Source organism: Coregonus lavaretus, assembly GCF_964263955.1.
Source record: "Coregonus lavaretus genome assembly, chromosome: 4".
Classification (NCBI taxonomy): domain Eukaryota; kingdom Metazoa; phylum Chordata; class Actinopteri; order Salmoniformes; family Salmonidae; genus Coregonus; species Coregonus lavaretus.
This window is the reverse complement of record NC_139991.1, coordinates 33,335,472-33,357,578: the sequence shown is the minus strand read 5'-3', so window position 1 is coordinate 33,357,578 and position 22,107 is coordinate 33,335,472. Positions and strand designations below refer to the sequence as shown.

Below are 22,107 nucleotides of genomic sequence, written 5' to 3'. Positions count from 1 at the left end.
CGGACTTTCAGCTCCCTCCAAAGATTTTCTATTGGGTTCAGGTCTGGAGACTGGCTAGGCCACTCCAGGACCTTGAGATGGTCCTCTGTAGCTCAGCTGGTAGAGCACGGCGCTTGTAACGCCAAGGTAGTGGGTTCGATCCCCGGGACCACCCATACACACAAATGTATGCACGCATAACTGTAAGTCGCTTTGGATAAAAGCGTCTGCTAAATGGCATATTATTCTTACGGAGCCACTCCTTAGTTGCCCTGGCTGTGTGTTTCGGGTCGTTGTCATGCTGGAAGACCCAGCCACGACCCATCTTCAATGCTCTTACTGAGGGAAGGAGGTTGTTGGCCAAGATCTCGCGATACATGGCCCCATCCATCCTCCCCTCAATACGGTGCAGTCGTCCTGTCCCCTTTGCAGAAAAGCATCCCCAAAGAATGATGTTTCCACCTCCATGCTTCACGGTTGGGATGGTGTTCTTGGGGTTGTACTCATCCTTCTTCTTCCTCCAAACACGGCGAGTGGAGTTTAGACCAAAAACCTCTATTTTTGTCTCATTAGACCACATGACCTTCTCCCATTCCTCCTCTGGATCATCCAGATGGTCATTGGCAAACTTCAGACGGGCCTGGACATGCGCTGGCTTGAGCAGGGGGACCTTGTGTGCGCTGCAGGATTTTAATTCATGACGGCGTAGTGTGTTACTAATGGTTTTCTTTGAGACTGTGGTCCCAGCTCTCTTCAGGTCATTGACCAGGTCCTGCTGTGTAGTTCTGGGCTGATCCCTCACCTTCCTCATGATCATTGATGCCCCACGAGGTGAGATCTTGCATGGAGCCCCAGACCGAGGGTGATTGACCGTCATCTTGAACTTCTTCCATTTTCTAATAATTGCGCCAACAGTTGTTGCCTTCTCACCAAGCTGCTTGCCTATGATCATGTAGCCCATTCCAGCCTTGTGCAAGTCTACAATTTTATCCCTGATGTCCTTACACAGCTCTCTGGTCTTAGTCATTGTAGAGAGGTTGGAGTCTGTTCGATTGAGTGTGTGGACAGGTGTCTTTTATACAGGTAATGAGTTCAAACAGGTGCAGTTAATACAGGTAATGCGTGGAGAACAGGAGGGCTTCTTAAAGAAAAACTAACAGGTCTGTGAGAGCCGGAATTCTTACTGGTTGGTAGGTTACCTGTATAAAAGACACCTGTCCACACACTCAATCAAACAGACTCCAACCTCTCCACAATTGCCAAGACCAGAGAGCTGTGTAAGGACATCAGGAATAAAATTGTAGACTTGCACAAGGCTGGGATGGGCTACAGGACAATAGGCAAGCAGCTTGGTGAGAAGGCAACAACTGTTGGCGCAATTATTAGAAAATGGAAGAAGTTCAAGATGATGGTCAATCACCCTCAGTCTGGGGCTCCATGCACGATCTCACCTCGTGGGGCATCAATGATCATGAGGAAGGTGAGGGATCAGCCCAGAACTACACTGCAGGACCTGGTCAATGACCTAAAGAGAGCTGTGACCACAGTCTCAAAGAAAACCATTAGTAACACACTACACCGTCATGGATTAAAATCCTGCAGCGCATGCAAGGTCCCCCTGCTCAAGCCAGCACATGTCCAGGCCCGTCTGAAGTTTGCCAATGACCATCTGGATGATCCAGAGGAGGAATGGGAGAGGTCATGTAGTCTGATGAGACAAAAATAGAGCTTTTGGTCTAAACTCCACTCACCGTGTTTGGAGGAAGAAGAAGGATGAGTACAACCCCAAGAACACCATCCCAACCATGAAGCATGGAGGTGGAAACATCATTCTTTGGGGATGCTTTTCTGCAAAGGGAACTGGACGACTGCACCGTATTGAGGGGAGGATGGATGGGGCCATGTATCGCGAGATCTTGGCCAACAACCTCCTTCCCTCAGTAAGAGCATTGAAGATGGGTCGTGGCTGGGTCTTCCAGCATGACAACGACCCAAAACACACAGCCAGGGCAACTAAGGAGTGGCTCCGTAAGAAGCATCTCAAGGTCCTGGAGTGGCCTAGCCAGTCTCCAGACCTGAACCCAATATAAAATATTTGGAGGGAGCTGAAAGTCTGTATTGCCCAGCGACAGCCCCGAAACCTGAAGGATCTGGAGAAGGTCTGTATGGAGGAGTGGGCCAAAATCTCTGCTGCAGTGTGTGCAAACCTGGTCAAGACCTACAGGAAACGTATGATCTCTGTAATTGCAAACAAAGGTTTATGTACCAAATATTAAGTTCTGCTTTTCTGACGTATCAAATACTTATGTCATGCAATAAAATGCAAATTAATTACTTAAAAATCATACAATGTGATTTTCTGGATTTTTGTTTTAGATTCCGTCTCTCACAGTTGAAGTGTACCTATGATAAAAAATTACAGACCTCTACATGCTTTGTAAGTAGGAAAACCTGCAAAATCGGCAGTGTATCAAATACTTGTTCTCCCTACTGTAAAGAATGATAGTAAAAAGCTTTGGAGCACCTTAAATTACATTTTGGGCAAAAAGGAAAACTCTGCACCATCAGTCATTGAATCAGATGGCTCATTCATCACCAAACCCACTGGTATTGCCAATTAATAATTTTTGTTGTTGTTGAAGTGTTTATTTAGTTTTTTGTTTTTTTTTACCCCTTTTTCTCCCCAATTTCGTGATATCCAATTGGTAGTTACAGTCTTGTCCCATCACTGCAACTCCGTACGGACTCGGGAAAGGCGAAAGTCGAGAGCCATGCGTCCTCCGAAACATGACCCTGCCAAGCCGCACTGCTTCTTGACACACTGTTCACTTATCCTGGAAGCCAGCCACACCAATGTGTCAGAGGAAACACCGTACAACTGGTGACCGTGTCAGTGTGCATGCGCCCGGCCGCCACAGGAGTCGCTAGAGCGTGATGGGACAAGGACATCCAAACCCTCCCCTAAACCGGACGACGCTGGGCCAATTGTACGCCACCTCATGGGTCTCCCGGTCGCGGTCTGTAGTGACACCTCAAGCACCGCGATGCAGTGCCTTAGACCGCTGCGCCACTCGGGAGGCCCCATATTGCAAATTACTATAATTATTTTTTCATTAGCAAGATTAGCAAATTTAGGCATGAAATGCCTAGGGCTGTGGCGTTCACGAAATTCCAGCAGCCAGTGATTGTCGGTCTCAAGGTAATTGACCGTTAATTAACAAACAAATGTATCATCTCCTGGCTTCCACACATAGCCTACAAGCCACTGATGCAGACCTTTGGAACATCTACATTTAAAAAAGTATATTAAATCCATGTAATATAGCCTACACCTTCACAATAAATCCATGATTTATTTTAGACAGGTCTAAAGAAGCATGATATGAAGAAAATTTAGTCTATTTCAGAAGAACAGAATAGCATTCTCTGAGTTGTCCTATGTTAGGTCCTGATCTGGCTGTGCCAAATGGTGTGGGCTACACTAGTTCATTTAGCAGACAAGATTTGCTTAGAATTATGTGGAATTATTTTATAGTATGAAGAATACAATTGAACTAACTGCAATATTAGTTAAGGGCCCCATCTCGCGATACATGGCCTCATCCATCCTCCCCTCAATACGGTGCAGTCGTCCTGTCCCCTTAGCAGAAAAACACCCCCAAAGCATAATGTTTCCACCTCCATGTTTGACGGTGGGGATGGTGTTCTTGGGGTCATAGGCAGCATTCCTCCTCCTCCAAACACGGCGAGTTGAGATGATGCCAAAGAGCTCGATTTTGGTCTCATCTGACCACAACACTTTCACCCAGTTCTCCTCTGAATCATTCAGATGTTCATTGGCAAACTTCAGACGGGCCTGTATATGTGCTTTCTTGAGCAGGGGAACCTTGCGGGCGCTGCAGGATTTCAGTCCTTCATGGCAAAGTGTGTTACCAATTGTTTTCTTGGTGACTATGGTCCCAGCTGCCTTGAGATCATTGACAAGATCCTCCCGTGTAGTTCTGGGCTGATTCCTCAACGTTCTCATGATCATTGCAACTCCACGAGGTGAGATCTTGCATGGAGCCCCAGGCCAAGGGAGATTGACAGGTCTTTTGTGTTTTTTCCATTTGGGAATAATCGCACCAACTGTTGTCACCTTCTCACCAAGCTGCTTGGCGATGGTCTTGTAGCCCATTCCAGCCTTGTGTAGGTCTACAATGTTATCCCTGACATCCTTGGAGAACTCTTTGGGCTTGGCCATGGTGGAGAGTTTGGAATCTGATTGATTGATTGCTTCTGTGGACAGGTGTCTTTTATGCAGGTAACAAGCTGAGATTAGGAGCACTCCCTTTAAGAGTGTGCTTCTATTCTCAGCTCGTTACCTGTATAAAAGACACATGGGAGCCAGAAATCTTTCTGATTGAGAGGGGGTCAAATACTTATTTCCCTCATTAAAATGCAAATCAATTTATAACATTTTTGACATGCGTCTTTCTGGATTTTTTTGTTGTTATTCTGTCTCTCACTGTTCAAATAAACCTACCATTAAAATTATAGACTGATCATTTCTTTGTCAGTGGGCAAATGTACAAAATCAGCAGGGGATCAAATACTTTTTTCCCTCACTGTATAACTTTGTTTATGAAATAAATGAAATAAGTATGTAATTATTTGTTCACTCAAGTTCCTTTTATCTAATATTAGGTTTTGGTTGAAGATCTGATAACATTCAGTACAACAAAATATGCAAAGTAGAGAAATTAGAAAGGGGGCAAATAGTTTTTGATAGCATATATATATATATATATATATATATATATATATATATATATATATACAGTGGGGAGAAAAAGTATTTGATACATTGCCGATTTTGCAGGTTTTCCTACTTACAAAGCATGTAGAGGTCTGTAATTTTTATCATAGGTACACTTCAACTGTGAGAGACGGAATCTAAAACAAAAATCCAGAAAATCACATTGTATGATTTTTAAGTAATTCATTTGCATTTTATTGCATGACAGAAGTATTTGATACATCAGAAAAGCAGAACTTAATATTTGGTACAGAAACCTTTGTTTGCAATTACAGAGATCATACGTTTCCTGTAGGTCTTGACCAGGTTTGCACACACTGCAGCAGGGATTTTGGCCCACTCCTCCATACAGACCTTCTCCAGATCCTTCAGGTGTCGGGGCTGTAGCTGGGCAATACGGACAATCAGCTCCCTCCAAAGATTTTCTATTGGGTTCAGGTCTGGAGACTGGCTAGGCCACTCCAGGACCTTGAGATGCTTCTTACAGAGCCACTCCTTAGTTGCCCTGGCTGTGTGTTTCAGGTCGTTGTCATGCTGGAAGTCCCAGCCACGACCCATCTTCAATGCTCTTACTGAGGGAAGGAGGTTGTTGGCCAAGATCTCGCGATACATGGCCCCATCCATCCTCCCCTCAATACGGTGCAGTCGTCCTGTCCCCTTTGCAGAAAAGCATCCCCAAAGAATGATGTTTCCACCTCCATGCTTTACGGTTGGGATGGTGTTCTTGGGGTTGTACTCATCCTTCATCTTCCTCCAAACACAGCGAGTGGAGTTTAGACCAAAAAGCTATATTTTTGTCTCATCAGACCACATGACCTTCTCCCATTCCTCCTCTGGATCATCCAGATGGTCATTGGCAAACTTCAGACGGGCCTGGACATGCGCTGGCTTGAGCAGGGGGACCTTGCGTGCACTGCAGGATTTTAATCCATGACGGCGTAGTGCGTTACTAATGGTTTTCTTTGAGACTGTGGTCCCAGCTCTCTTCAGGTCATTGACCAGGTCCTGCAGTGTAGTTCTGGGCTGATCCCTCACCTTCCTCATGATCATTGATGCCCCACGAGGTGAGATCTTGCATGGAGCCCCAGACCGAGGGTGATTGACCATCATCTTGAACTTCTTCTATTTTCTAATAATTGCACCAACAGTTGTTGCCTTCTCACCAAGCTGCTTGCCTATTGTCCTGTAGCCCATCCCAGCCTTGTGCAGGTCTACAATTTTATCCCTGATGTCCTTACACAGCTCTCTGGTCTTGGCCATTGTGGAGAGGTTGGAGTCTGTTTGATTGAGTGTGTGGACAGGTGTCTTTTATACAGGTAACGAGTTCAAACAGGTACAGTTAATACAGGTAATGAGTGGAGAACAGGAGGGCTTCTTAAAGAAAAACTAACAGGTCTGTGAGAGCCGGAATTCATACTGGTTGGTAGGTGATCAAATACTTATGTCATGCAATAAAATGCAAATGAATTACTTAAAAATCATACAATGTGATTTCTCACAGTTAAAGTGTACCTATGATAAATATTACAGACCTCTACATGCTTTTTAAGTAGGAAAACCTGCAAAATCGGCAGTGTATCAAATACTTGTTCTCCCCACTGTATATATATATATATATATATATATATATATATATATATATATATATATATATATATATATATATATATGATGTGGTGTATAGACATTATGTACAGTATGTGGATAGAATATGTAGTATATCTGAAGAATACCTGGATAGAATAGTAGTATATGTAGAGAAATAGTTGAATAGGATGGCCTTGACTAGAATACAGTATATAGAGTGCCTTCGGAAAGTATTCAAACCTCTTGACTTTTTCCACATTTTGTTATGTTACAGCAATATCAATTGTTTTTTCCCTCATCAATCTACACACAATACCCCATAATAACAAAGCAAAAAAGTTTTTAGAAATTGTTGCTAATTTCTTTAAAATAAAATAAATAAATATCACATTTACATAAGTATTTAGACCCTTTACTCAGTACTTTGTTGAAGCACCTTTGGCAGCAATTACAGCCTTGAGTCTTCTTGGGTATGACACTACAAGCATGGCACACCTGTATTTGGGGAGTTTCTCCCATTCTTCTCTGCAGATCCTCTCAAGCTCTGTCAGGTTGGATGTGGAGCGTTGCTGCACAGGTATTTTCAGGTCTCTCCAGAGATGTTTGATCAGGTTCAAGTCCGGGCTCTGGCTGGGCCACTCAAGGACATTCAAAGACTTGTCCCGAAGCCACTCCTGCGTTGTCTTGCCTGTGTGCTTAGGGCCGTTGTCCTGTTGGAAGGTGAACCTTCGCCCCAGTCTGAGGTCCTGAGCGCTCTGGAGCAGGTTTTCATCAAGGATCTCACAGTACTTTGCTCCGTTCATCTTTGCCTCAATCCTGACTAGTCTCCCAGTCCCTGCCGCTGAAAAACATGCATACAACATGATGCTGCCACCACCATGCTTCACCATATTGATGCAAATGTGGCAAAGAAATCCTGTTTGCAATGTGGCAAAAAAATTAACTTTTTGTCCTGAATACAAAGCTTTCTGTTTAGGGCAAATCCAACACAACACATCACTGATTACCACTCTTCATAGTTTCAAGCATGGTGGTGGTTGCATCATGTTATGGGTATGCTTGTCATCAGCAAGGACTAAGGAAAACCTGGTTCAGTCTGCTTTTCAACAGACACTGGGAGACAAATTCACCTTTCAGCAGGACAATAACAATAACAAATAACAAATCTACACTGGAGTTGCTTACCAAGACGACCTTGAATGTACCTGAGTGGCCTAGCTTCAGTTTTGACTTAAATTGGTTTAAAATATATGGCAAGACTTGAAAATGGCTGTCTAGCAATAATCTACAATCAACTTGACAGAATTACAAAAAAGAATAATGGGCAAATATTGTACAATCCAGGTGTGCAAAGCTCTAAGAGACTTACCGAAAAAGACTCACAGCTGTAATCGCTGCCAAAGGTCATTCTACAAAGTATTGACTCAGGGGTATGAATAATTATGTAAATTATATATATTTCTGTATTTCATTTTCAATAAATTTGCAAACATTTCTAAAAACATATTTTCACTTTGTCATGGGGTATTGTGTGTAGATGGGTGAGAACACAAATCAATTTAATTTGTTTTGAATTCAGACTGTAACACAACAAAATGTGGAATAAGTCAAGGGGCATGAATACTTTCTAAAGGCACTGTATTTCAGAAGTCCTTGATAGTTACCAATGTAAAAGGTGGTGATATGCCTGAATTTGGACTGATGAGACATATTTGTAATAAACCCAACACTGTATTGCTTTGAGTTTCAGGCATATAATACTGTGTGCTTTGATATAGATTTTATGTCTTATGAAGTTGAGGTCTCTAACCTTGCTCAAGCCACTGAGCTGGTGAATGTGGAAAATCTTGTTCATTTCACCCCGTACTACACTTTCTGTAACAGAAACGTTTCCTATAAAGGACTACCTTGGGGATATGATTGAGATACACAAATCATCTAATGACTGCTAGGTATAATGTATGTGTGTGTACTATATGGTGCAAACAAATGTAATTAAATTAGAATTATTGATGTAAGACCATGTAAGATGAGTCTGGTTCTTAAAACGAGAAACAATCCTGATTTAATGTCATCAACATTGATGGAATTACATGATAACTTGTTGATTGACTAGTTGTGCTAGTTTCACATCATAAAATACCTAGAATTAGATCTAATATCTAAGTTAGACAACTCAAGACCAATTTTCTTAAAACAAACTGAATAATCTTACACATACATGATTTATCTTATTGGGGAACATTTTTGATTTATTGCCTAATACAAGATGTTTTCACTTGCTAGGATTACATTTTTTGTAGTGAGAAAGCTGGATACGTTGTTGTTTGAACACTGATTTATTTGCCATAGGCTACGGCCAAACAGTAGCCTGTGTGAGTTCTGGTTAATAAACCGTATAATTCGAGGACTCGATCATCTGTTGTGGACATTCTTTTATTTATGATCTATCGAGGTCATTACATAGATGTCAGAAGTAAAAACAAAAATTGTGTGCATGTTCTTCTGCTGGGCGGACCGAACGTGTGACGTCGACGGTGCATGATGGGAAGGCTGGGGCTCAGGATGTAAACAAACATTGTGGCACTCAGTCCCTGATTGCATCCGTATCTGTTAAGACCCCAAAGTACTCCAGTAAGGTAGATTAGGAAACTTTTCATGCACAGTTTGAACTGCTAGCTCATTCAGGAGGGTGGTCTGATCAAGGTAAGGCACTTCAGCTAGGTTTGTGCCTCACAGAAGATGCTCTGTCCTGTTTGATATTGATTAGCCCGAAGGACAGATGTGATTATGGGGCTTTAGTTGGAGCGCTTTGGACATTGTTTACAACCCGGGCTGGTAACAACACATCTGCCACGCTGATCCTCAACACGGGGTCCCCTCAGGGGTGCGTGCTCAGTCCCCTCCTGTACTCCCTGTTCACCCATGACTGCATGGCTAGGCACGACTACAGCACCATCATTAAGTTTGCCGACAACACAACAGTGGTAGGCCTGATCACCGACAACGATGAGACAGCCTATAGGGAGGGGGTCAGAGACCTGGCCGTGTGGTGCAAGGATAACAACCTCTCCCTCAACGTGATCAAGACAAAGGAGATGATTGTGGACCACAGGAAAAAAACGAGGACTGAGCACGCCACCATTCTCATCGACGGGGCTGTAGTGGAACAGGTTGAGAGCTTCAAGTTCCTTGGTGTCCACATCACCAACAAACTATCATGGTCCAAACACACCAAGACAGTCGTGAAGAGGGCACGAAAAAGCCTATTCCCCCTCAGGAGACTGAAAAGCTTTGGCATGGGTCCTCAGATCCTCAAAAAGCTCTACAGCTGCACCATCGAGAGCATCCCGACTGGTTGCATCACCGCCTGGTATGGCAACTGCTCGGCCTCCGACCGCAAGGCACTACAGACGATAGTGCATACAGCCCAGTACATCACTGGGGCCAAGCTTCCTGCCATCCAGGACCTCTATTTATTTTTAATTTTTTTACATTTTAGTCATTTTATCAGACCCCACCCCACCCCACCCACACCCCACCCACACCCTCATCATGTGTGGGTAGCAGCTGTACAGGACCCCTGTATCCTATGGTTGGACCTTTGTAGGAGCACAGGCTGCCAACTATACCTAGAAGGGGGCACACTGAGCTTCCATGGAGGGCCTGAAGTCACCATGGCCCCCCCTAATATCACATTCATGCAGCACAACTGCCCCCTTACGAAGGCAGTCAAAGCAACAGAGTCCCATTTGTTTTGTTGTTTTGGTGCACTTCACCCGTACCCAGGTTTCGCGGGGTGCGGCATGCCAGTCAACCTGCTATCTGCCAACTACAGTAATGCCTGGAATGTTCCGGTGCCAGGCGTCCTTGTGGTTGATGGAGTGGCTGGGCAGGGGGCCAGGCACCGCAGGTTTAAGGACCATTATTTATTTTGTTCTGTCTCTTTTACATCCTGACAGAGAGTTGGATACCTGTTGGTCTTTGAACACTGATTTGGCTACTGCCAAACAGTAGCCTGTGTGAGTTCTGTTTAATAAACCGTTCAATTCGATAACTTGATCCTCTGTTGTGGACATTATTTTATTTATGATCTATTGAGGTCATTACAGGATACAGTGCCTTCAGAAAGTATTCATACCCCTTGACTTATTCCACATTTTGTTGTGTTACAGCCTAAATTCAAAATGGATTAAATATATATATTTTTTACCCATCTACACACAATACCCCATAATGCCAAAGTGAAAACATATTTTTGGAAATGTTTGCAAATGGCAGCGATTATAGCTGTAAGTCTTTCTGGGTACGTCTCTAAGAGCTTTGCACACCTGGATTGTACAATATTTGCCCATTATTATTTTCAAAATCTTCAACCTCTGTCAAATTGGTTGTTGACAACCATTTTCAATTCTTGCCATAGATTCCCCAGCAGATTTAAGTCAAAACTGTAACTCAGGAACATTCACTGTCTTCTTGGTAAGCAACGCCAGTGTAGATTTGGCATTGTGTTTTAGGTTATTGTCCTGCTGAAAGGTAAATTCATCTCCCAGTGTCTGGTGGAAAACAGACTGAACCAGATTTTGCTCTAGGATTTTGCCTGTGCTTTGCTCCATTCCATTCCGTTTCTTTTTTATCCTGAAAAACTCCCCAATCCTAAACGATTACAAGCATACCCATAACATGATGCAGCCACCACTATCTTAGAAAATATGGAAAGTGGTACTCAGTAATGTGTTGCATTGGATTTGCCCCAAACATAACATGTCTTCAGGAAAAAAAGTTAATTGATTTGACACATTTTTTGCGGTATTACTTTAGTGCCTTGTTGCAAACAGGATGCATGTTTTGGATTTTTAAAATTCAGTACAGGCTTCCTTCTTTTCACTCTGTCAATTAGGTTAATATTGTGGAGTAACTACAATGTTGTTGATCCATCCTCAGTTCTCTTTTATCACAGCCATTAAACTCTGCAGGGGCGCAACTTTGGTTTTAGAAGTGGGGGGGACATAACCTGGCGGGGGGTCTATGGGTCCTCCCTCAGAATTGTTTTGGGCATCTTAAGATAATTTCCTGCATTTCTACTACGGCTGTCCCCGAAAAAAATTAATAATCTTTGTCCACCAAGAGTAGTCTTTTCTTTCGACCAATCCAAACATTTTAAACATGTATTTTTCCATTTATAGACACACCCTTTGTATTTTAATAAAATCAACTATATGTACTAAACTTGTCTGATGCTTTAAGCACGCTGTTTGATTAAATACTTAAGACACACAAATAACTGAAGAGGGAGCCAGAGATCAAGATAGCCTAACCAGAAGAAGAAAAAAAAACTGTTCCCGACCCTCCTTCTCCCGCTGCTGCTGGCCTTTTCAGATTCTGGTGTTACGCTCCTGAAGTTGCCGGTAATAGGCTACACCTTTTACATTTGGAGTGCCAATTTATCTTACCATTTCTACCAATCTGCATGCTAGTTATGATTTTCATATGCACATTTTCGTGGAACAGTTTCATTTAATTTATAATAGTCAAAATCCCAAAATCATTGTCTGTGGTTAATCTTCATTCTATCTAAATCTAAATGAAAATTATGCAAATCTAAAAGTAACTTTTATTGCCATTGCCAACTATGTAATAATAATTTATATAAAGCCAACACATAAAAACATTGCCGGTAGAAAATATCCTGATGAAAAGATATACCTATAAATCACAAATGGCCTGTCTGCAACGATCTTGAATCATTGTATCAACTATCAACTGGGTTGCACCGAAACTCGCTCTAGCAAACATTGTATAAAATATACTTGGCCCTCAGAGTTTCCCACGCCAGTGAGCTCAGGACAGACACAGCTGTAGGCTTTTTGTGCAAGTGATACGGATGACGTTTTCACTGGATCAGAGCATTACATTTTTCCCTTTCATGCCGAGTGGTTATCGAAAGGGAGAGAGCTGGAAATATTGTTCAAATACTTTGAGGAACTATTGTCATTCTCAATTGATTCTAAAAATAGAGTGTTTACTTGCTGTTTGAGGTGAACAAAAATTACTTTGAGAAGATCGACAGCTCATTAGTGGTGGTGAGTTAAGACAATCAGAAATACAGTACTATCAGACATCCCCAAATTGGCACATTTATAGGCCTACATTTGCGTGCAGGCCAGGTAGACTAGTCCTACTTTTATTTGCGTAATCAGGTGCACGTCCTTACTGAACAGTGACAGGAGTGTTTCAAACAAAAGACAATGAATAAATTGATAAAACTCGTAAATGGAATTAAATGAACAAAACATTTGTGTAACAAGTGTAGCATAGGTTGTGAGTTCTGCAAAACAGTTGTCTACTCCAACAATGATAACGGTAAATGACTTTAATAATAATATATTGAATGCATTAACATAAGTTACCATAATCAAACAAACATTCCAGATTAGAATTTATGGGAATTAATAGTAAATGTAGGCTACTACTGGTGATGTAGGTAATGGGGCATTGATGGACACAGCAAACAATTAAGTTATGAAACAATGAATACCCACGAAATGGCGGGAGAGAGCGCATTCTGGAGTGAGACGTGCCTTGTTTATCTGATCCACAATCCCCATATACTTGGACCGTGGCATCCCCTTGGCCTCTTCAATGGATTAGTACACTGAGACAGATGCAAATCACACAGGTGTCTCGTGTGCCATGAAAAAAAACCATCAATTTGCGTCTACTCGACTAAAGAAATCTCATGTTTTCAATACAGACCCCTTTTGTCATACAGTATTCCATACAATGCACCCAGACCTTATGAAAGTTGCACAGTATACCCTTATTATTGTAATAAACCAAATCTAGTGATACATAACTTGACATTTTTGCCATCCATTGTACCATTGTTGGATGATAACCAACCTTCCAATTATTGGCAATGTATTTCTTAGCCGCTATAAATGCTAGGTTACACAGTTTCTTCTGATAACAGTCTCCAGTATCAACATTTCCAAGCAAACAAAAACAGGGACATGCTGAGATACAAGAACATACTCTTTGCCAGAATTCAGCCAGTCTTCACAAGATCCTAACATATGCAAATATGTCCCCTCCAGCAGAGGAATTACATTTCTGAGTGCATGATATTCAGTTTCACTGGCATATTGTATGTTCTATGGATGGTCTTAAACTGCAGTAATTTATGTATGTGTTTATATGAACAAGACTGGGAATTCAAACATATCTGTATCCATTCATCATCATCAATATTGTGTCCCAAGTCTTCCTCACATTCATGTTTTGTTTTACATCGGGAAAAGCGTCTATCAACCCTTGATACAGTTTTGAAATCAACTTTAGAGGTTTGTCAGACTGCCTTAAAATAGTTTCAATCTTTGAAGCTTCTGGCTTGTCCAGTGTTTGCTGCACAGAGAGAATAAAGTTTTGTATCTGCAACATTTCAGCTCACCTCAGTGCCGTCACAGACTGGTCTTCCCTGGTTGCCTGACCCTGCTGAGACCCCTGTCACCATCTGATCCTGCTCAGATGAGGCATGATACATAAAAGGAAACATGTGGTATTTTTTACTGATAGGAAAAGGAATAAAAATAAATGTGTGTCAAAAGGCTTTATTTATGTTCTTATGTGACACCTTCCCTGGAGGTTTTTCGTTGATAGGCTACGTTTGTCAAAACTATATGATTTTCCCATCATATCATGTGTCCTTCCCATCATTTCCCATCATATCTCCCTCAGGTATTTTGGATTATTGTTGTTCCAATGGGTCTTCACATTTGAGGAAATGCACTGTGTTTATATTCACATGCAGTGCCTTCGGAAAGTATTCAGACCCCTTGACTTTTTCCACATTTTGTTACGTTACAGCCTTATGCTAAAATTGATCAAATAAAATCCTGAGCAATATATACACAATACCCCATAATGACAAAGCGAAAACTGCTTTTTAGATTTTTTTGGCACATTTATTAAAAATAAAAAAACATAAATACCTTACTTACATAAGTATTCAGACCCTTTGCTATGAGACTCGAAATTCATCTCAGGTGCATCATGTTTCCATTGATTATCCTTGAGATGTTTCTACAACTTGATCCAGCTGTGGTAAATTCAATTGATTGGACATGATTTGGAAAGGCACACAACTGTCTATATAAGGTCCCACAGTTGACAGGGCATGTCAGAGCAGAAACCAAGCCATGAGGTCGAAAGAATTGTCCGTAGAGCTCCGAGACAGGATTGTGTCGAGGCACAGATCTGGAGAAGGGTACCAAAAAATTTCTGCAGCATTGAATATCCCCAAGAACACAGTGGCCTCCATCATTCTTAAATTGACAAAGTTTGGAACCACCAAGACTCTTCCTAGAGCTGGCCGCTCTAGGAAGTTTGAATAAATTAGCAAACATTTCTAAAAACCTGTTTTTGCTTTGACATGATGGGATATTGTGTTTAGATTGATGAGGGATTTTGTAATTTTTTTAATCAATTTTAGAATAAGACTGTAACGTTAAAAAATGTGGAAAAAGTCAATGGGTCTGAATACTTTCCGAAGGCACTGTATATTCACAAAATGGATTTCGAAATTATTTCTTACTACTAGTGGATGAAAAATAAAAAAAGCTGTGAAGGTATTCAAGCAATATTCATATCTGACTATAACATTTCTCATTCAAGGTTTAACTCATAGTTATCAATATAATTTTTTCATGGGCAAGGTAGTTATCATTTTGTCATTATTTCAACAATGTTTGGAAGTGTGGTTTCATTTAAGGTCAGTGAATGGAAGGGCATATGTCATTTTGTCATTTGACTCATGTCACACTATTCATTGCTGTGACAGTCAACATAAGTTTCATAATGGCCACTAGTACCACAATTATTGCTTTTAACTGACAGGTTGCTGCTAAAAGGCACTCCTTAAATTACCCCTATTTCCCATCAAAACTCCATTGTGAATATGACACCACCAGGTTTATCTGCGGTCTATTTTACATTTCGTATCAAAAAGAGTAGGATGAATGAAGCGTGTTATATTTACACAGTCTGTTTTTTTGTCATCATGGTTGAAAATGTCAAGTCCTTTGAGTTCTTCAAAGAATGTGCCTATGGGATCATCCAATGTGACTCATCTCTAGCCTATACCCCACAGAATGATTGGGTGTCATATATGTCATAGCATATCATTTGAAGATATTACAATAATAAGTGTGTTGATTTTAATATCCTTAAATTCACCCAACACTGCCATCTAGTGACCATGCTAAACAGATACAGACCGTATTCTCAGACTCCCAGAGCATCACTCTCTCACAAATTGGTCAGCTAATGGGGAATAGAATATAAATCAATCAACTTGTCATGATTCTTGGTTATTGAAATACTGAATGACGCAACCAGCGATCATTTAAATTACAGCTATTATGATGTATGAGTTGGTCTCAGTCTTGCCTTAGTTTCTATATGTGATCATTATCTTATCATTATTCAAAGACTGTGAATGGATGGCAGCTGCAGAACCCTTCATGCCAGCATTTAGTGACAAACATCACAGTGTTGTTAGATGTATTCCTTATACATATTCAATATGACTCATATTTGTACGTTTCTATTACTGTATATTCAAAGGCCATTATGAACAGAGAATAAAGACAAAATATTAGATAGAAAATATCTTGAAATGGATGCTTTAGACTGAAAACAGCACTGACAATATGTGATTTGCTCAGATCTTACTAACTCATCATCTTTTAACAATACAGTGCTTTTATAGTGACCTAACATAGTTCAATTGTAGCCTGACTTTGTCCTACCCTATGGCCCAAACTGATTCATAATGCTTCTGCAGTGGCTTGCAAAAGTATTCACCCCCCTTGGCATTTTTCCTAGTTTGTTGCATTACAACCTGGATATAAAATTGATTTTGGGGGGGGGTTGTATCATTTGATTTACACAACATGCCTACCACTTTGAAGATGCAAAATATTTTTCATTGTGATACAATAAAAAACTTGAGCGTGCATAATTATTCACTCCCCCCCCCCCCCCCCCCCCAAAGTCAATACTTGGTAGAGCCACCTTTTGCAGTTATTACAGCTGCAAGTCTCTTGGGGTATGTCTTTATAAGCTTGGCACATCTAGCTACTGGGATTTTTGAAAATGTTTCATGCCAAAACTGCTCCAGCTCCTTCAAGTTGGATGGGTTCCGTTGGTGTACAGCGATCTTTAAGTCATACCTCAGAATCTCAATTGGATTGAGGTCTGGGCTTTGACTTGGCCATTCCAAGACATTTAAATGTTTCCCCTTAAACCACTCAAGTGTTGCTTTAGCAGTATGCTTAGGGTCATTGTCCTGCTGGAAGGTGAACCTCCATCACAGTCTCAAATCTCTGGAAGACTGAAACAGGTTTCCCTCAAGAATTTCCCTGTATTTAGCGCCATCCATCATTCCTTCAATTCTGACCAGTTTCCCAGTCCCTGCCGATGAAAAACATCCCCACAGCATGATGCTGCCACCACCATGCTTCATTGTGGGGATGGTGTTCTCGGGGTGATGAGAGGTGTTGGGTTTGCGCCAGACATAGCGTTTTCCTTGATGGCCAAAAAGCTCAATTTTAGTCTCATCTGACCAGAGTACCTTCTTCCATATGTTTGGGGAGTCTCCCACATGCCTTTTGGCGAACACCAAATGTGTTTGCTTATTTTTTTCTTTAAGAAATTGCTTTTTCTGGCCACTCTTCCGTAAAGCCCAGCTTTGTGGAGTGTATGGCTTAAAGTGGTCCTATGGACAGATACTCCAATCTTTGCTGTGGAGCTTTGCAGCTCCTTCACGGTTATCTTTGGTCTCTTTGTTGCCTCTCTGATTAATGCCCTCCTTGCCTGGTCCGTGAGTTTTGGTGGGCGGCCCTCTCTTGGCAGGTTTGTTGTGTTGCCATATTCTTTCCATTTTTAAATAATGGATTTAATGGTGCTCTGTGGGATGTTCAAAGTTTCAGATCTTTTTTTATAACCCAACCCTGATCTGTACTTCTCCACAATTTTGTCCCTGACCTGTTTGGAGAGCTCCTTGGTCTTCATGGTGCCGCTTGCTTGGTGGTGCCCCTTGCTTAGTGGTGTTGCAGACTCTGGGGCCTTTCAGAACAGGTGTATACATACTGAGATCATGTGACAGATCATGTGACACTTAGATTGCACACAAGTGGACTTTATTTAACTAATTATGTGACTTCTGAAGGTAATTGGTTGCACAATATCTTATTTAGGGGCTTCATAGCAAAGGGGGTGAATACATATGCACGCAACACTTTTCCGTTATTTATTTTGTATAATTCTTTGGAACAAGTTATGTTTTTCATTCCACTTCACCAATTTGGACTATTTGTGTATGTCCACTAAATGAAATGCAAATAAAAATCCATTTTAAATTACAGGTTGTAACGCAACAAAATAGGAAAAACGCGCAACAAAATAGGAAAAACGCCAAGGGGGATGAATACTTTTGCAAGGCACTGTAGGTTATTCTCTTGATGTGATGTCATCCACTGAGGATGAGCTTAGCACCAGGCCGACTCACCAACTTCCTGCGGGGCTTTCCTGAGATGGGACAATGCCCCCAGGCTGCACTCAACCTTATCAGACCAAATGTTACCTGCATGTACCTTCAAAAGGCTGGTGTGTGGACTACTACTGTCAACACTGATACTCTTTTACTCTTTCTCTGCAATGATCCGTATGTCAATACAGTATATGAATGTGATCAGTCAAGTATGAACCTTTCACATGGGGGTGTACTTCCATAGAAGTCTAATTTAATTAAATAACATGGCCACGTTTTTGTACATGTTGTTGATCTTTCCTATTCACTGATTGTAACCGATGCAGATTCCATTATATAATTTCCACATGGTAACCAAATGGTTGTGAGGGTCATTCATTCATCAATGTGTCTAAATTAATAAACATAAGTAAATTACTTATCTTTCTTTGCCTGGCTCATACAGTACCATTTCTGACACCTGCTCTCAGCTGTGTGTTCCTTACTGGTCTCCATTGCGGCCACTTCTTTTATTGGAAACCAACTGTTTATTTTTTTCCCTTTTATTTATACAGGGAAATCCCATTGTGAGACTTAACTCATAACAACACCGAGACAGAAGTCAGCATGTCACCTGATAGGTGCAGCTGCTGTTATTCACATCCAGAAGAACTGCAATTATTAAATAGTGTGTAAACTGTAAAGTTTACTTTGACTCTAATGTGAGTGTTGAAATGTGTTCTATTTTATTGTATTGTATTGTATTATTTTGTATTCTATTGTACTCTATTCTATACTAGTCCATACTATTTATCCAGCATTTACTTTGCCATACTGTTACTGGTCAACAGGAGGCCTACACTATGGTCTGACACATTACACTGGTTTACATACACTGAGCATACAAAACATTTAACCTGCTCTTTCCATGACATAGACTGACCAGGTGAATCCAGGTGAAAGCTATGATCCCTTATTGATGTCACCTGTTAAATCCACTTCAATCAATGTAGATGAAGGGGAGGAGACAGGTTAAAGAAGGATTTCTAAACCTTGAGACAATTGAGACATGGATTTGTATGTGTGCCATTCAGAGGGTGAATGGGCAAGACACACGATTTAAGAGCCTTTGAACAGGGTATGGTAGTAGGTGCCAGGTGCACCGGTTTGAGTGTGTCAAGAACTGCAATGCTGCTGGGTTTTTCACGCTCAATAGTTTCCCGTGTGTATCAATAATGGTCCACCACCCATAGGACATCCAGCCAACTTGACACAACTGTGGGAAGCATTGGAGTCAACATGGGCCAGCATCCCTGTGGAACGCCTTTGATACCTTGTAGTCCATGCCTGACTAATTGAGGCTGTCTGAGGGAAGGTGTTCCTAATGTTTTGTACACTCAGGTTTAATGACTAAATATATCTAAGCATCAGTAATTTCTCAACACCTGCTAGAAACTGCCTGTTATTAATACAGGCTGTGTCCCAAATAGTCTGCTCAAACGTAGTGCACTGTGTAGGCAATAGGGTGCTATTTGGAATGTCACAGACTATTCAAACTGTGCAAAGAGGAATAACCAACCTGTCAATGTTAATGAAATGACGCTGACACCTCATGCGAATGCAATCTCTACACACACAATACCCAGCCGAGCCGTGCTTCATAATGGCAGGTTATCACAATTTGTCACTATACATTTTCCATTTAGCATCATGGGTCCATTTTTTTAAAAGATCGCTGACGCATAAACGCTCAGGAGGGGCAGTTAACTTTCACTGTCTACTTCAGAGCTATCATCCCATGGAGTCACTCTGTATAACTTCGCAATCACGTCAAGATAACAAACTCAGGCGGTTCGGTCGCGGTATGATATAAATGAACTGGTAATGGAAGACCACCATTCGTTTATTAATTTTTAACTGGACCACTGGATAAACAGGTAATAAGGATTTAAAATACCTTATTATAAAGCTTGCTCCTCTCTCTTCGGTATCATGGGCGAGCTGTGCCATGCATGGACCTACAAACCTTCCTTATTGATTGTTATTATTTTGTTATCAATTTCATGTATGGTGCATTGTTCAGAGAATGTAGGATCCATTGGAAAAGTGTACCCACGAGGGAATCACTGGGCAGTAGGTAAGATACCTATTATTATTTATATTTATATAAAAGAAGAATACATTATTATTGATCATTATTGACATATTATTATTATATACTTCATTTGTTGAGATTGTGTAGGATGGATCAAGTTTGTTTAGAGATTTACAAAACTGATGGGAAACCTTCAATTCAAGTACTTTATCGCCCCTAAGTTTCTGATTAAATTCTTGAACTGATGTAACAAAATATAACTTAATGTGGACGGCCAACTGTTACATATGTTTTGTATGATCTCCTTTTTCTCAAGTTGTATATCCAGAAAGATAAATATGCTATTTGGTGGGCAAGTGACATTTACTGTGAAATGTTCCTGGGTGTTTGAGAAAGCTCAGAGCACATTTTCATCACAAAGAGGTTGTAACCCATTATTCAAGTAGCAACCAAGCTCTGAATCAGCTCACTCAACAGAACTCTAACTTCAATGTTCAATCTTCCTCAGTGATCCATCAATTCTTTATGTACAAACTGCTTTTCAGGTCACTTGATGGGAAAGAAAAGCCTTGACAGGCTTTCTGGATCAGAGGAGAGCAGCAACAGGGACAGTGACTACAGGTATAGACCGTCTACAGAGAAAGACAAGCTGCTGGATAGATATGTGCAGCCGTCCAAGCTGGTGCGACCCTTCATCAGGGCTCTGGGGGGACTGGATAACCAGAACCAGAGACACGAACAGGGACAGGCTCCCTCTCGGCTGGCGCTCCCAAAGACGAGACAGTGGGAAGAGACAGACAGAGACAGATACCTCAAACAGGTTAGTAACTTAACCAGCATCCATTAGGTGAATGCCTGTCTTTCCCTTTATCGTATGTAGCCTACTGTACTCATCGCATCACAGTTACTATTCAACAAGTCAGCTACTGCTCTCTTCATTGTCTGTATTTATCAGAATATAAATGTTTGTCTTCATTGTTAACTTCATGTTTGAGTTTAGTAACAAAAATATATTTATGAAGTACTGTATGTTTATTTAGAAACCTATAATAATATCTTATTGCAGGTTTACTTGGTTCAGATATAAGTAAATTGTTGTTTTCCTGCATTTCCACTCCATAGCTGACAGACCTCATTCGATTGGCTTTCAAAATGAAGGAGAACACTGAAGATAGCTTCAGCTGAAGACAGGCAGACAGCTCTAGACTGCAGCTCCCCCATGATGAACTACATTTCATGCCTCAGAGACTCTTAACAGTTTGAAGCATTGCATCCAGCACAACTGTACACAACGTTTTAAAAACAATATAGCCTATATTACAGTTTACTTTATAGCATTTTAAATAACATAATGATCATAATTACATTATGTTATTTACAATTTTTTTGTATGCTATTAAAAAATATATATCTCCCATCGACAAGGATGTGTAAAGAACATTGAATAAATTTAAAATTGTTGTGATAACTGCATTGTGGATAACTGGTTATTCCTTTACATAAACATACAGACAGTACTGTAAATGATACAGTATGTACTGAAGAAGTGCAGTGGCAAAATATTCACCACAAGAAGGCAGACAAGGGTCTCATCAGAGACTGATCACAGTTGAGACTGCTTTCCCCATTCCACTTTCTAATAAAGATATGTCTGTTATACTTTTTTGGGGGTTTAACAACATTTAGATCTATCTATCCATCATTTAATTGTGTCAACTTATATGCTTCCTTCCATTTTCTCTAAACTACCTAAGTTACTTCTTGTTTAAAATATAAGATTCAGTACGATGAACCCAGCTAACAATTCTAGGGAGAGAGAACGTTTTTGTAATGTTACCCATAATGTTCCCCAGATATTTGAGTCTCCAGTTTTCCGTTAGTCAGGGGAATATTCTATGTATGTTAGCAAAAACCTCCTGTGAACCTATTTAACATATTTTGAACCTATTTATCATGTTTTGTTGTTAGTGTAGAACATTCGCTGAATGTAAAACAGAACTTACCCAGAATGTGGTTACCATGTTCTCAGAATATCCAACATTAAAGTTCTAGACACATTTCATTGGAATGTTGCAATAACATTCATATGTCCAGTTTTCTGAGGGTTAGGACAATATT

General features: G+C 40.8%; 1 protein-coding gene across 1 annotated transcript; it reads left to right on the top strand.

The window, feature by feature from the left end:
• Positions 1–19,886: 19,886 nt before the first annotated feature.
• LOC311127409 (gastrin-releasing peptide-like) lies at positions 19,887–21,174 on the top strand (the record flags this gene model as incomplete). The annotated part of the gene is made up of 3 exons (XM_084159258.1): positions 19,887–20,031; positions 20,535–20,809; positions 21,112–21,174. 3 exons carry the CDS (start codon positions 19,887–19,889, stop codon positions 21,172–21,174), a joined length of 483 nt encoding a protein of 160 aa, XP_084015384.1.
• Between the last annotated feature and the right edge of the window lie 933 nt (positions 21,175–22,107).